This window comes from Herpailurus yagouaroundi, unplaced genomic scaffold (assembly GCF_014898765.1).
Source record: "Herpailurus yagouaroundi ecotype Mexico unplaced genomic scaffold, PumYag 163, whole genome shotgun sequence".
Lineage (NCBI taxonomy): Eukaryota > Metazoa > Chordata > Mammalia > Carnivora > Felidae > Herpailurus > Herpailurus yagouaroundi.
Genome location: NW_024412404.1, coordinates 11,342,197 through 11,358,513, shown reverse-complemented (window position 1 = coordinate 11,358,513; position 16,317 = coordinate 11,342,197). Strand labels below are relative to the sequence as shown.

Below are 16,317 nucleotides of genomic sequence, written 5' to 3'. Positions count from 1 at the left end.
CACTCTCTCCGGGAGTGGAGGATGTGGGCAGGGCAGCGTTCTGACTTTCAGGGCCCGTAGTCCCTTTTATGGCCACAATTACATTTTATGACTGCTCTGGCGGAAAGATGAATATAACCCTGGCTGGATTCATTATTAGACATTCTTTTTTCCCCCCTGAATTGAAAAGAAATGAAAAGGCAAATATTTTCTTAGCTCCTGAAAGTTCCGTGGGGCCGGGCTCGCGGCATTGTGCGTGAAGAAGGCGGCCCTGGCTGGGGCTGATAACATCCCGGACTCAGGATCCCTCGGGAAGGGCCACATCCTGGAAGTCTCCCACCACAGGAATAACGACAGTGCCGGCGGGCGGCGTGGGCCTCTGCCCCGTGGGGAGGGGACAGGCGACCGGTCAGTGACCATGGAGGTCAGCTCCAGGTCTACTTTTCAGTAGCTTCGTTTGCTTTTCAAACGAAGAAGCTGAGATGCAGAGAAGGAAGTGGATTCCCAAAACACATGAGTGGCCGTCTAGAGTAAGAATGTTGATATGGTTGGTCCCCTGGGTCGGGGCAGCCGGTGGTCCCCTTACCACAATGTGGCAAGGGTCCCACGAACATGAAGCCCCCTAACGTAGCGTTAGTGTGACTGTGCCTACAGCAGCGTGTTATTTTCAAGCCCCGAGGAAGCACCAATGTACGTTGTAAAACATCGAACAGTAAACCTGTGTGCCACACGTAGGGGGTACTTAAGGCAGGTTCCCTGAGACCTCTCCTAAGCCGTGTGCTGTGAACAGAACTCTGTAACCCTCTATTTATTAACAAATAAACACAACTTCGGAGTGCCAGTCTGGCCTAGATTTGTGAGTGTTTTCTGAATGTTCTTTGTCGGAGTGCAATGGCCACGAGGCAAGCTTTCCAGCTGCTAGTGGTGCGTGGGCCTCGCAAATCTGTGTCAAACGAACGGCCACCAACAGCGGTAGCTGTGACTAGTGACTGTCGCTCAAAAGGAAGAAAAACACGAAATAATCAAAAACAAAAACAAAAAACAACAACAACAAAAAACCCCCAAGAAACCAAAAGCAGTAACAAATAGCCCTTTGGAGCCCTGGGGATCCTAGAGGGTTTCAGCACAAGTGAATCTGAGATGTTCACATGGCTCTAGAAAGAACTTGGGATATCTTACAATAGACGTTGCTTCAGAGTCCCCTCCCTCCCTCTGTTGGACCTCACAGTTTCATACAGTTGCTGTCTACTTCTGAGGACCCCTGCTTCGGAACTTGCTGCTCTCACAAGAAAGAACATATTTAATTTAATGATTGATCAGGATCAGGAATTGCCACGTTTAACTTTTTTTAATAATGAAAATCCGTAAGAGCTTAAAATATTCTTGGCAAAAACACCACCGATGTCCACATCCCCGTGAGTCCACACGTAAGCTAGCCAGCACCTTAGTGTTGGCCGGCCCCCTTCGGCACCAGAACACTATAATTTATTAAGCTTCAATACTTAATAAGTGTGCACAAATATCATGCAAACATATGCCCGTACTCACAAACAAAAAGTGTATTAGAGTCGTAGACGTATACAAAACATCTTGTAAACAAAAGGAAAGAGGTTGGCATTTTCTGTACAAAATATGCAAGGTTTTCTTTTTCTTTCTTTTTTTTTTTAATAATAATCTGTAAGATGCATCATACTTCCGGCATTTTCAAAAAGTGAAAACTGTATAAAAATAAATACTCTATGTACAAACACACACACAGGCCAATCCCAGGTTAGAGGCATCACTGCAAAACAAAAACACACAAAACAACGTAGAGTTAGTGTCAGTGGGTCTGCGGGCGTCTACTTCCCTGGTGGGGAAGGAGTGTGCTCTCTGGAGGGTTGAGGGGGCAGCTCTGGAACAGGGCCCCGCGACCCCCTGGGCGGAAGACCCCAGAGCTGTCTGCACCCCGAAGGAAGGCAGAGGCAGGAAATCACTTTCGCCTTCCTGTCACCCCCTTCCTGGCCACTAGAGGGCACTTGCTCTCTATGTGGCCTTTGGGGGCTTGGCTCTTGATGAATTACCGCATCAACCTGGACTGAATTTCTGGTGTGGACCAACAGACAGGAGGCTTTCTAGTTACTTCCCCAAGACACCGTAGCTCTGGACAGTGGCTGTTCTCCCCCTGCCAACCTCAACCACCGCCATCTCCTACCCATCAGAGGCAACTTTGAAGAAGGAAATCTTGGAAACACGTCATTTGACACGTCTCTTCCCTCTGCCTGTGGAGTTTTAACTAGGTCTCAAGGGACACACCAAAGGGACGAGGCATGGCTGGAGAGACGGATTCTCGGGGGGGCATCTCCCTCGAAGCTGAGCTTTTCCCTTCTCTGCTCAGGGATGCTTTGCGTACATGTACTTCACCTTGGGCCTGGTGTCTTGGTGGTTTCACTACCTTTAACTCAATCCCGTGAGCTAAGGAGATTCCGGGCATTTAGCACAGAGGAACCCTTCATCTCATTGTTAAGCGGGCCACTACTGTCCCTGAGACAGGGCTGGGTTAGCTACGCACAAACTCTTGGATACGTTGGGTTCTCCTTTTAGAAGGACAGACCAACACCTGGAGACCGCGTAGGGAGGGCTGTGAGAAGTCTCGGTGGGAGCCAGGTGGAGGGTGGCTGCCGAGGGAGGGTGGGCAGCATCGCGGCCGCCACCTTTGCCGAGGACCTGGGTGGGCTTCCGGATTAGTGACCTGATGGCTGTCATCAAGTCAGCACAGAGGAGCCCTGTGCTTTGGGGGCCCGGACTGAGCGGGGTGATTGGGTTCAGGAGCACAGCCCTGTGGTGTTAGACGGTGTTAATGATGCCAACGCCAAGGCCAGCGTGAGCAAATGAAAGCTCGTTGCTGATGGGAATTCTGGGAGCCCAGGAGACGCTGGGCAGCAGGTCCCCCGTGTGCCAGCAGGAAGCTCTGGCAGCTTAAGTTTAAGGGGAAGGGTAGAGTGGTGAGCCAGTCAGTCTCTACGAGGAGGTACAGAAGCTAAGTGAGTTTGTAGTTCAAGCAACTTAGATTCCCGACATCTGTATAAACGTCATCATGTGGCTTACCTGACCTCGCGTGAACGCTGCGAGAGTAGGTGCCGATAACTAATTTTGAAACACGGTCTAGGGGCGCCCTGGGTGGCTCAGTCGGTTAAGCGTCCAACTTTTGATTTCAGCTCAGCTCACAAAGATCCCAGGGTTGTGGGATCACCCTGAGTGTGGAGACCCTCTCTCTGTCCCTTTCCCCGTTCATGCCCTCCCTTTCTCTTTGTCTCTCTCTCTCTCTAAAACACAACAAAACAAAAACAAAAACCCAAAACGAAAAACCCCAAGGTCTAGTAGTCCTCGGAGGAAAGGTGCTGTAGAAATTAACCACACGAAGCATGAAGAGATCAGCTGCGGGGCTACATGGACCCGCCGTACGCTGGGGTCCGCGGATGCCTCAAAAAACATTTTTGAAGGTTCTCTAAGTGCGTGCAGTGAATGGGATGTTTAATGGGCACCCTGCCTTTGGGATCATTCCTTTCTCGACCCATGCCTTGCGGCCTCATCTGCAGAAAGGCCCAGCGTGGAAAGTGTGCGTGCATGATGTCACTTGGGAACGGAGCCCCAAGGACCCCTGTGTCCCCCGAGGCACCGCAAACCACCGGGCGGCCTTACCTTGTTCCAACAGCCCTGGACTGGTAAGCCATCTTCGCCCTGCGGGGAGGAAGGAAGGCAGGTGGCTCAGACTCTGGGACAGCCCGGCGAGCAGGCAGGACAGGGGAGCAAGGGCCGCAAACACTGTGGCAGCTCGCCTCTTGTCTATCCCTCTCCTCTGCTTCAGGGCAGAGCCTCCGAAATGCGCGGGAGGCAAGCCGGACTTCCCACTGACTAGGGTCACACGCAGTCACCGTGCAAGGCCAAGGGGGGGGGGCTGCCCTAGCCTGTGGGGTCAGCGAGCAGCGGTGACCTGAGTGTCCTGTTAGGAACAGCCCTCAGCCGCGCAGGTCTCTGCTCTGGCTGTACTGAATGCTAGGTGCTCACAGCTCAGTCATTCAGCGCTTGGAGGCCTGTTTCATCCTCTGTGAAACCTGGGGAAGGTGCGGTTGTATGAGGTGATCACTAAGGTGTCCCCAGCTCTCCTATGATCTTAGTTTCCTCCCTTCCTGAGAGGCAGGAGGAAGAGATCTAGGCGGTTCCCATCTGTTAATCAATAAGGAGGAGGGCGGGGTGCAGAGGCAAGCAACCTCACGGGAATCGCAACATGGTCTCGAGGTGCCTTCAGCAGGGTGATGCTGTCCTCGGGCTCAGCCTCAGCCATTACTGGGAATTTGGGGCCGGGGGCGGAGATGAAGTGGAGGATGGGGATCAACCGTGCCCCGTCTGTCCCCTTTGCCGGTGGCACCCACAGAGCACCTGTAGCCCCCGGACGTCCTAAGGCTTCTCGGGCCCTGATATCCTGGCCCCCGCTGGCATACCCTGGGGGGATCTGGAAACTGTGAGACAAGGTGGGAGTGTGAGGCTGAACCGGGGCCTAGATCTGGTCTAGAATTGCAGCCCAGATCCTAGAATTCCACGCTCCAGGGCACAAAAGGATGGACGCGGGGTTTCAGATGACTGGAGCAAGCCGTTAGCCCAGAGGTGGTTGAATGGGAGCCCTCTGTGCCGCAGATCGATTTCATCCACCACGACAGGTGCCTAAACCTCTGGCCTGGCAGGTAGCAGGCAGCCGGCCCGCCGCGGAGGGCAGAAGAAGCCTACTTATCTCAAACTGAGATAGCTCCCCCTGCCCCCATGTCCACAACGACACAGGGCAGGGGACGGGAAAAGAGCCACGACGAGAAACAAGAAAGGGAAGATATGTACACTTCCCCAGCGAGATTCGTAGACAAAGGACACATCGGTATGGGATGTTGTTGCAGAAAATGCCGCTTTGCATTAAGGACCAAACAAAGATGACCTTCATTGTCCCCTCTGGGTCAGGGAGGGTCTGCAGGGGGAGGTGGGGCATTCCAGGGCTTCATGGAGACCTGCCCCCTTCCCCAGCCCGCCGTGGTGCGACACTTCACATGGACTCTGGAAGGGAGAGGAGCCTCCGCGGGGCCACGGCGGCATTCCCATTGGCACGTGATGGTGGCAGGGCGACAGAGGAGAGTGGGGCAGGCGGAGGGAGTGTGTGAGAGAGGAGCAGGGTGGCGGGGGCCAGCGGAACTCAAGGTACTCAGGCCACGGAAGGCACGTGGCCGAGAGGAGACCTGGCCGGTGATTAGTGGAGGTGCTCTGGGGGGACCGGGGGTCCTATGGCTGCGTGCTCGGGGGTCATCAGGCCAGGCGGTGGGGAGGTGGGGGCAGTGAGCAGGGGCTTCAGCAGAGGGGTGGGGGGAAGGGGGAGCATGCTACCCTGCAGTCTTCTTTTGTTGTCTATACTGGTCCTAAAAAGTCCCTTCACGGGGCTCTGTGGTCACTTCTCAGGGGCACACAGCGTATTTTCCTACAACTTTTTCTCTTCTCTTCAGAGATAATTCTCGTGTGACCCCGGGGTGAGACGTGGGACCTGGAGTCCTCATCTCTTACTTGTATGAAAATAGTTACGTGCACTCTAGACCTCCTGGGGAAGTTTAGAAGAGCGGGAACCTTCTAAGCCAATTGCCTTGGAGTGAGGTGCCGTCCATTTCTCCCTTGCAGCGAGGTGAAAGGGTGGCTATGGGGCTAGAACGTCCCTGCCCGACAGACCCTGAGCCAGGTGTGAGCAGCACTGTGGCCACTCGGCCAGCACATGCGTGGGGAGGGTTCCTAAGAGCCTCCCTGTCTCCCCTCTTCTCTTCCTCAACTACATTCTCGACCTTTCCATTCTCTTCCAGACTTGCCGGTGGTGGGTCATCTGCAGATGAAAGGGAGGGAAGCCAAGCGAGGGTCTTGTAGTGTCTCCCCGGGTTGAAGCAAAAAGGATGAATCGTTTAGTATCTAAAATCCTGACCTTGGACCATCCTTTAGTTCTGGTGGTAGCACCGGGGTAACGACCCCAGAGGCAGCCTGGAAGAACGGGCAGAGTGGCCCCCTCTTCTACCTCAGTTCTAGAACTTCTCAGTCTACCCACGTTTATGAGCATGCCCGTCTGTCCCCGGCCACATCACAAGATGGCGGAACGGGAAGGTGTGTGGGACTGGCTCAGGCATCTCATTCAAATGTTCCGCCTGGGGCTCAGCTGATGCTTGCTGAACCAACCGCAGTGTGTGAAGGAAGAGAAGTCACAGTTGCCAAGAACCTGTCCAGAGGATCTCACCTTCCTGACTTTCTGGGGGCAGGTTTGGCTAGAAGCCCCTAGGAAGGGAGGGTTGGATGCGGGATGGCTCACATTAAGGGGATGTGCTTTTGCAGCAGCTGGAGGAAGAAGCCGAGAAAACATCTGGCAAGCTTTGCGTGCTCCAGGGGGCATGCTTGGAGGCCCTGAGGACCAGCCAGGGCAGGGTGACCCTTGGCGTCTACAGAGAGAAGGAGCAGGAAGTGGAGACTGAGTGGATGGGGCAGGAGGCGTGAGGAGGGCGGCTGGAGAGGCATGCGGGCAAGAACCACACACGTGGGGAAGCCTGAGTCGGCCATGCAGGCGAGGGAGGGTGATGCCATACCAATGGGCACGGGGCATCCAGTCCGTCCAGCCCTGGTAACCCCGGCTCCCCTTTCTCTCCTTTAAAACCTCGGTGTCCCTGTTCACAAAACCAACCACGATGATTATTTAGGTTGAGGCCGGCCAGCTCCGACTGTGGAGTGGAGAGGCCCAAGTCTTACCCCAGCCAGGATGCAGGGCCTTGAGGCATCTACGAGCAGGGCCCAAATCCCCGTTGATCCTCCTGTCCCAGATTCAACCTCTGCGCTCTCTTTGGCTGCCACAAGAGCTGAGCCGTGGCACATGTACGACCAGCCCCCTCCCCATTTAAAGACTGAATTGGAAACAGCGCAGATGAACTTCAAAGGTAGCGTAGCATCATTTTCAGAGCCATGGATTGTGAAGGCACTTGAGAAGCCCGGCTGATGTGCCACAAATCAGCCCTCAGAAGCCTGTCTGGGGGTGCTTCCCTACTGGTTTTAGCTGGATGGCTAGTGGGCATCGGGAGGCTGTATATTAAGAGCCCCCTTTCTCCAGCCTTGTTCTACCCAGTCTGGGGTATAGATGGCCCCCGGTGGACATGAACCCGGGCGGTCTCCTGCATCCTGACAGAGGATCCCAAAACAGCTTGAACTGCTGGCCACAGAGGGGGCCGTGAAACGAAGAAGGCAAACGAGGGGCTCACAAACGCTACAGCGGCTTCCAAAGCCATGCTGGAGCTCGTGGCCAAGGCCTGCTCCCCAAATCCCTTTCCTCGGGAGCGGGTTCTCATTTGCACACGTCCACTGTTCTACAGCTTTGAAGGAAAGGGGTTCAACCAGAATGACTGCAGCTGTGGCTTGAAGGCAACACCAACAGCAGGCAGAGTTTCCCTGGCCGAGTGAGCGGATATTTGCCTTCTTGGTTTCAAACTTGGCAAACCTCAAGGAACACACCAGAACAATGCAAGTGATAAATGAAGACATACCAACGGGCAGGGGGCGTCTAATCCAGGCGCTCCTTGGTCTCCCTTATCCCCTTTAGGCCCTCTAGAGCCTTTCTTCCCCCTCTCCCCCTGTAAATAATGGTTTAGTCCGAGAGAAAAAAATAACATCAAAACTTTAGGATCATTCCCGTGTTAAGGTTAGAAACAGAAAAAGAAAAAAAGAAAAATCAAAGAGGGAAAATACCGTCTCTTAATTAGGATCTTCTTCCCAGTAGGATTTGAGGCCAGCACCCATCCTTACTCCTCTAGAAACTGGAGACTTTGGTTCAGGCAGGTGGGCAGGGGGCAGGGGAGGAAACTGAGGCCCGGGGACAGGGAGCCGCGGGGCTCAAAGCTGGAGGTGGAGGGAAGTGTCGATGGAATCTATCTGTGGCCAGCGTTGCTAACACCGAGCCCAGAGCGGTCTGTGATGAACAGAGGACCCACTTCCTTCTCTTCGAGGGTCCATTTTTGAAAGGCTTTGACATGGCAACTTTTGTCCCAATTGGTTTTCATCCCTTTGATATTCTATTAGGAGGCAAGATGATTTTATCCAGAACCCTGGGGTATGTGTGTGTGTTTGTGTGTGTGTGTGCACATGCGTGTGTGTGAGCATGTGAAGATGTGCTTGGGCATGCGTGTACAAGTGTGTGCATGTACGACTGTGTGCTTGCACACGAGCGTACAAGCGTCCATGTGTACGTGTGTGTCCAGGGCTCATGGTGGCTCCTGGTTCTGTGAGGTCCTCTCATTGTACGTGCGTCTCTGGCCCGTCCTGGTCCGGATCATAGGCAGCTATTTGTATATTTGTATATTGACAGGTTGGTTCAAGGAGCTCATTTGTTTCTGCAAAACTTCCCTAAGCATCCTCTTTCTAAATTGAACCCCACTTTGTATGCGTCAAGATCACTCTCCATTTAAAAAGGGGCAATGGGGAGTTCTTTAATGACTTTGAGTTTGGATTTTCACATGTTGGGTTTCCTGACAAAGGGGCCGAGTGTGCCCGTGGGGAGCCTTCTTGGGAACAGGTCTCCTCAGCCGCAGAAGGCCGATGGCGTAATGCCTGGGGGCTTCCACTGTGCTCCCCGAGGTGGATAAGACCTTGAAGGCGGGCAGCGCGGGATCAGAGCAAAGGCTTGGAGCCAGAGCGCGTTCTGCTTATTACTAGCAACGTGTCTTGGGGAAGTTACTCAACCTCTCTGAGCCTGTAGAACATGGATAATATGACCTGCTTCAAAACTTTGGTGTGATGTCTTTGTGCACGGTAAGTGCTTAATACTGACACATGGCACGTGCTCAGCCGGTGAGAGTTGCCGCACAATGATGCCAATGGCAATTGTTACTTCTTGTTGGCCAGTATTGGAGCCGAGGCTCCGGACACCATCCTGTCACGTCTACTGTGTTCCTGCAGTGGAGGGCTGCAAGGTTCCTCGGAGGGAGGCAAAGGACGAGAATAGTTTTTATGTTTCCCCGAATCTTTGGGAAGTCCGCCCATTTCTTGATTCCAGGGGTTCCCTGTGATGGCCAGTGCACTGGTCTGAGTGAGTTTTCTGAAGTGCAAATACTCACTTGGAAAACGCTGTGTTTAGGAGGGAACGTGTATATGCGCGTTAGGTGTGACTGTGTTGGCCCTGAGCTATGCCCACCAGTGAGAACATGATGGCGTGAACTGTCCCCGAGCAGTGGACAAGCAAAACCACCGGCTGCTTGGATGGGAAGCCCACGGTCAACTTTCTCAGCAATGTGGTCCCTTATTCACCTTGGGTCAGGTCAGTGTAAAAGTAAACACAGCTTCCCATGTTCAGAGGGTGGGCAAAGCTCCTGAGGGGTTGGCGGGGGTGGGGTTCCAGGTCCCTGATGACTCGCCTCTGGGCAACAGAGGGTCGGCGGTGGTCCTGACTTTCCAGGTGGGCAGCTTGCACCACGGGCGCCATGTTCTAAGGGCCCAGGAAATGGCTTTACGGTGGAGGCCCTCTGGAGATAGTAGAGTGCTAGCTTTACCTACATTCCCCCTGCCTCCCACCCCCAAAGAGTGACAAAAAGAGGCCCTGGCAAAGAGGGGGTTCTAGATGGGGAAAGGGCAAGTTAAAGTCGAGGAGCAGAGGTTTCTGTAAAATACAGGGATGCATGAATTGACCTGAGAAGAAATAAATTGCAGCTGGGAGAGTGGAAAGAAAAGGATGAGGGGTATGGGGTTACGGTAATGGGGTGAACATGTTGGGCGGGGGGAGAGATACTGAAGGAGTGAAGGAAGGAAGTGTCCAGCCCGGGCCAAAAGAGATAATGGAGGAAGGAGAGGTAAGGAGGCAAGGGGACCTGGGGGAGCAGGCCGCTCGCACGCACAAGCACATGCACACCCAGACGGCGCGTCTCGCAGTGACCGCTGCCTCCCCGCGTGCACGCAGACCTTCCGGCTGGCTGGCTGGCAGGCAGTCCCACCGCGGCACCCAATTTTCCTGACGCCAGATTGCCAAATCCGTGCCACCGTTTATCTTGTGACCGCCTTTTTCATCCTAAACGTGGCTCCTGGGCCCAGTGCACGAGGCCGTTAAAGGCCGAGAAGAGTACCGTCTCTTGCGACAAGGCCAGAACATTCTTTCCATTGCCCTTCGTGTCCCCCTTAGGAAAGTGCCTGTTTGGGGCTCTGGGCCTTGCCGGCTACTGCGAGGACCTTCTTCCTTCCACGAACAGGAAAGAGGCTTCAAGGCCGTTGCTTGGTGGGACACAGGCAAGCCTAGTTTTAAGATGGCGCCTTGGTTCACCGTAAGTCAGAGCAACAGGCTTGCGGTGCAGCGACCGGGGGCCTCTCGGAGGCCCAGGCATGACGTGTGGCGAAGTCTGAGAGCTACCTCAGGTAGCCACCCTCTTCTACGGGGGTGGGGGGGGGCGGGGCTTGGAACACCTGCAGCTTCACCTTCATGAGCAACAGTGGGGCTTCTAACTAGAATGTCATCTAAGCCCCTCTGGGCTTTTCCCTTGACCGAAGTGTCAATACTCTGAGCTTCAAGCCTAAGGGGAAAAAACTGTCCATGGCAAAGCATTGACTGTGCTTGGAACTTCCTTTGTTTTGAAGGTTTTATCACCAAGCCTCTACATCTCTCCCCAAAGGTCCATTAGGGTCTGGGGTAGAAAGAGGTCTGTCTGAGGAGGTGAGATGTAGGGGGAGCTCTTCCAGCACATTCTGGCATCCCGAGAGTCAGGTCTCTTGAATAGAGGACACAAGCTGTTCCTTGATTCAGAGACCCGCTCTTCGGAATAAGTCAGTTGTCCTGTACAGTATGCTCGAAAGCGGGTTTGTGCAACTTGACCGTTTGCCGGACTTGACTTTTACTAAGTGGCATATTGCTAATGTACGGGCGGGGCAGGGGAAAGTGTGTAAAACTTTTAGCTAGGAAGGAGTCGTGGAGAAGAAATATTCTCCCGTGGATTCCTGGGACCTCACTGGCGCATTCAGCAACCCCAGTCCCTGACATCAGCACCTCCAGCCTCCTGCCACCCCTCCAGCTGGGACAAGGGCATCTTTCTGCCTGTCTCCACGTCTAGGGCAACACGATCACTGCCACCGGAGGACTGGCTTTGCGGCCTCCAAATGGCTCACTGCCTCAAGCCAACTGGAAAAGTCTTAAGAAATCGTTCAAAAAGTATTAATTGAGCATGGCAAAGACAACCAGAGCACTGTAGAAATAAATTAGAAAGGGAATTAGTGTGCCAGCTAAGAGGTGGAATGATCAATTTTTTTTTTTGGTGGTCGCAGTCAGGAAGGTGGGCTTCCACAGCCTGCCTGAACAGCCAGCACATTTCCGGAAGTAGGTCCGTTTCTTCCAGTGATTTCTAGACTTGGTTTTCCGCGGACAGTTTGGTAGGGGTCCCTCTGCCTGATTCCTCTTACTTATAGAGGCCACAGAACAAATTGAGGTGCTCTTGACCCGCTGCCAGAAAGGACAATTTAGGGATAGAAGGAGTTCAGTAAACACACCTTGAGTTGAAACGACAGGATATAAGGTATGAGCATACAGATTCTGGCACTTTCTAGCCGCGAACACGGTTATCAGCGCTCGAAGATCAGCCAGAAGACCAGCGTTTGAAAGCGATCTGCTGTGCCTCTGTCTGCGTGAGCTCAGTCTATGTTGTTGTGATTCTGGCCTGTTCTCCATCCGTTCCCCCGCTCATTCTCGTCTACCTCTAAGACCCTTGGATATTATGACCCACTAGAAGATGCGCTTGGGCCTCTGAGAGCTGTGTGCCACACTCTGAGAACCACTGGGAGGGAACAGCAGACAAGACGCTCTATGAAGGGACCCGGTGGCCATCTCTCGGTCGGATGTAGTGCAGTGGTCCCTGCTGGGCCCAGAGGCGTCTTGTGTCATCCACCGTGTACCACCATATGGCCATGGGTGCTGTGGACATTCAGCAATTGTGGCCTGCTGGTGACGGCAGGAACCAAAGGGACAGCAAAGGACCTCGGGAGGTGCAATTCATTTCATGGTCCTGCTGACTTTTTCCAAGAGAAATAATGGCTGTGATGATGTTTTAAAGGGTTGGCTGCTTACAACAGCTGTCTGCTTGTGCTTGGAACTGGAATTTATTTCTTTCTCACCAGTGGCCTGGGACGCCTGGCGAAACTAAGTTTCAGAAAATACCATTTAGGGGTCCGCTATCAGGGCACCCTAGGGAGAGCTGGGCACGTGACTCCCGTTGCTGGATGGCAATGCTAATCTGATGGCCACCCTGGGATTCAGTCTCCCCTTGTCTTGTGGAAAAAATCCATGCTTCTATTTCAGGATTAGGCCTCAGGCTGCCTGCGTGCTACACAGTGAGCCCCTCACTATAAAGCCTTTTAATTCAGGATGATTTGCCAGGAAAAACTGTATCTGCCCATGTTGGGTCAGGAATCCCCAATTGATCATTCCACCACATCATGAAGACATTAGTAAGCAGAGCCAGAGTGCAAAGGCTCAGACTCACCCGGTTTCCTTTGTCCCCGGGTGGTCCATGTAAACCCTGTAATAAATCGCACAAATGAAGACGCGTTAATGAGAAAAGGCAGGATGGCCATCCTGTCCTTCCTTCCAGGATCATAAAGGTCTTCACTGATGTCTGATTCATCAGAGACAGGCTTAATTATCCCCATTTTACAGAAGGGGGACAAAGGGGCTTGACCTAGAGACAAATAATGAGTGATGGGCAAAGCCAAGAACACGGTCCTGGTTTTCTCTCGCTGCAGCCGAGCCCCGGGCCGGTGGCTCTATTCTTCTAGCTCACTCGTGCTAATGAGTGCCAGGTGCTGAGGACACGGCCTGGACACAGAGAACTCTCCTGGCAGAAGAGGTGTTTGCATGGCTCTCCCGCCAGGCTCTTGCTAGAGAAATGACCCCAAAGCTGCTCATACCCTCTTTTCAAGGCACAGGCTGTTCTCCATTGTCTTGAGCTAGGGGAACGGCACAAGGCAAGGACCGGCCAGGGTTAGCCTGAGCAAAGCTGCCTGGGCATGGAACTGGTGAACAGATGTACCACCTCCCACCTTCCAGTGGGTGGGAAACAAAGGTCCTGGCTCTCTTGGGCGACCAACTTTTAGAACAACCCAACGGGAAAATCTGCCGTAATTGGGAAGGCTGTCTCTTGGGAGAGCCGCCCCTCTCATGAAACCTCTCCCTCTGGCATTACGATGTTGTGGATTTGATTCTGCCCCTCCTCGACGGCAGGGGCCGCTGACACATTCGTCTGTGAGGCCCCCACTGCACGGAACACAGAGGCTTGCAGCGGGAGGGGCTCGTATGCGTTTGCCTCATGCCTGAGGACCTGAGGCCCCACAGGGGCCACGCGTCCCAAGCACTGCCTCGAGCAGTGCCCGGCAGGGAAGTTCCACGGCCAGTTGGCTGTTGGCAGCCTCCTCTGTCACAGAAATCAGCGTTCTGGCTTAGCTCTGGATGTCTGCTCCGGGCTCTGGGTTTTCTGTTGTGACGATGGCTCTGTTGGGGGTAGGGAGAGGCGGAGAGAAACTTCCCGTCCCGCGACACTTACAGGAAGCCCAGCCGCTCCTGATGGTCCTGTCATCCCAAGGTCGCCTTTGCTGCCCTGAAACAGGAGAGAGAAACCCATGAGCCCTCCCTGACGGGGCAACAACCTTCCATCAACCGTTTTCTGTTTTTGTGTGAAACCCAGGAAACCTCTCCAGTCCCCTCAAAGAGCCGTCACTGCAAAGCAAGGGCTGAGCGGAGGGCTTGACTGGTGTGGACTGTGCCTCGGCACCTCCCTCCCTCCAGCAGAGCCCATCCCCCGAGGCCCTCTGGAAAGACCGGACACTGTCCTGAAGGTAGTTGCTGGCCCTCAAGCAGAAGCCGGGGAGGGGAACAAGACGCAGGACATGAGCATGGACAGCGAAGGTGTGGAAGAGGCAAAGAGCTTTGATTTCTTCTTTGAAGCCACAACTGTCCCCTCTGAGAGCAGCCATCCCGGTTCCCAAAGTGGCTGTGATCTCAGGGAAGCCTGTGACCTAGGGAGGAGGTCTAGTGTCCCAGCGGCTCTCCGGTGACCCGCCCCACGCGGGCCTGGTTGGGGAAGAGCTGACGGACGGGACGGGCAGCCCTCCTCGTCCCCTGAGCCGAGCCCCCCACCGGCACCGCACATGCCCACTCCCCTGGCTGCGGCTGGGAGACGTGACTGTGGGAGCTGGCCTAACGCCCGTCTTCCTGACTGCCAGGATTTTCTTATGCCACCTGGCACTCCGTTCTATGCTGTCTTCCTCAATCATACAGGGTTTAGGTGTGTCTGGTCCCAGCAGCACCGGGGACCTTGCCAGACTGAGCCTGTGACTAATGCCAGGTGACTAGGAGCCTAGCACGGGAAGCTGTCCGTCTGTCCGCTCACAGCTATAAAGTGAGCAACCCAGGCCGGCCGGCTCCCCCACGGGCTGCTGTGAAGGTCACTGGGAGAGGACAAGGAGGTACCGGCTGCTCCGGGAGGAATGGGTGGGGGCTAAGGACCCGCGGCTGAGCCCGGGCTGGGGCGCTGGCCCCCTCCTGGTGTTCACACTCGCTGCCCCTGGTGTGCAGACCACCCCCCTGGTGTGCAGGGTTCCCGAGCGCTCACCCTCTCGCCCTTTGGTCCCGCTGGGCCTGGAACTCCGACTGGTCCTGGAGTACCCTGGGGAGGCGAAAGAAAGCAGACGTGAGGGGGCCGGTGCCAGGGGGAGCCCCGGGAGCCCCGCCCGGCGCTGGAGATGAGCAAGGTCCAGAGGCCCATTTTCAGGGTTGGCGAGGCCAGGCTCGTTCAGGGCAGTCATTCGACTGGGGCGGGTTCCTGTTTGGGTGGGGGGCCTCGGGGAGAGAGGCGTCCCCCTGCCTCAGAGCCAGATTTGAGGGGGGAAACCCTTTCGCTTCACCACCAAGCTTGCCAAGGCTGAAAACGGTAGAACTGTTGCTTAGTTTGCTCCCTGAAGCGCTTGGGAGGGGTGGGTGCCATCCCCGGGGTGGGGGCGCGGGCTGGCACCTGCTTGCCGTCGCAGCTCCACATGCAGCGGGAGGCGCTTCATGCCACAGAGACCGATGCAGACGCACACACAGAGGCAGGCGCGGGAGGGTCGTTCAGCCACCGCTTAGCCCACCCGCCCCACCGCCCCGGCCTCCCGCCTCCGGCCGGGCCTCTGCACCCGCTCCCAGGCCCCGCGGGGCAGGCTGCACCGGACAGTGAAGCAGTGTGCCTCGGACGGGTGCCAGCGCTGGCCTGGCCGGGAGATGTGCCCTGCTGGCTCCCGAATCGGGGCTGCCGGGGGGTGGGGGCGGGGCTGACTGTGACACAATTATCTTCGCCAGTTTCCACCCGGACTGGACGAAGTGTGCATCTCGGAGCTTTCCTGTTGCTCGGCCTCGGTGTTTAGATTTCCTGCTCGGACAAGGACTTGAGGACGAGGGGCTGGCCTGTGCGCGGCTTTCTGGGGCACGAGCCATTGGGGAAACGCTGACTGACCTCACGCGGAAAAGAAAAAGCGCTAAGACGTTCTCGGTGCCCCCTTTGCAACTACGGGGGGGGAGGACTGGGCAGGTGGCACAAGGGCGCCTCAAAAATGAAGGAGCCCCGATCAGGCTCAGAACGGCACTCCGGGGTCCCTGGCCTGCTTCAAGTCAAGCCCCTCAGGCCTTTCAGCTCTGCGATATTGGAGACGTTTCTCGGGCTCTCTGAGGGTCCATTTTCTTCCCTGTGAAATGGGGATGATGATACGAGTATCTGCTTTTGAGGCCCCTGCCCGTTAAAACGGTTGAATGTATGTCACGCATTCGGCACCAATAAATGTCAGTATTGGCTGGGCAGGGTTATTTGCCCCATAAAACTTTTCCTTTAAGGTTGTGATATTGATTTAATGAGGGAAAATAAAACCTGGGGCCCAAAGGGGACAGCATCTCTGAATTGGCACTGCTCCCCCGTCCGTCCAGGAAGAACGGGGCGCGTTGTGAGGACGGTTTTGCTTTCTCTGATTCCAGCCACAGATCATCCCCCTCGCCTGACGGGCCACCTGGGGAAGGTGCGCTAGGCATGAGGAGGATGAAAAGGGAGGGACTGGGGAGGAGCGAAGCCGGAATGATGCCTGGAAAAGAGGTCTAGTCTCCGTATGGGAGCAGGTATAGTGTCGCCTCCGTAACCGCATGGTGGAGAGGGGCTCTGGAAGGGCCGTGGTCTCGGCTGAGCCACGTCACCGCCTCCGCTTGGTGAGGACACGTGCACTAGGACGAGGCTCTGCGGCTCCTTCTCGAAGCTCTGGGCTCCCACTGCA

At 55.1% G+C, this 16,317-nt stretch overlaps 1 protein-coding gene across 20 annotated transcripts in view; it reads right to left on the bottom strand.

The window, feature by feature from the left end:
- Positions 1-1,310: 1,310 nt before the first annotated feature.
- Positions 1,311-16,317, bottom strand: part of COL13A1 (collagen type XIII alpha 1 chain) — a 146,443-nt gene continuing 131,436 nt past the window's right edge. For 10 of the 20 annotated variants that reach the window (XR_005793453.1, XR_005793452.1, XR_005793455.1 and 7 more), the window contains 5 exons: positions 14,640-14,693; positions 13,572-13,625; positions 12,516-12,551; positions 3,661-6,686; positions 1,311-1,762 (listed from right to left, as the gene is read on the bottom strand). Coding sequence is in view for 9 of the 20 variants with exons in the window: in XM_040485247.1 (XP_040341181.1) it covers positions 1,760-1,762; positions 3,661-3,699; positions 7,554-7,640; positions 12,516-12,551; positions 13,572-13,625; positions 14,640-14,693 (273 nt within the window). In the remaining 11 variants the exon portion in view is untranslated. Of the gene's footprint in view, positions 1,763-3,660; positions 6,687-7,553; positions 7,641-12,373; positions 12,552-13,571; positions 13,626-14,639; positions 14,694-16,317 lie in introns of those variants that run through there. The other 10 variants (XR_005793461.1, XM_040485247.1, XM_040485240.1 and 7 more) reach the window with 4 other exon arrangements.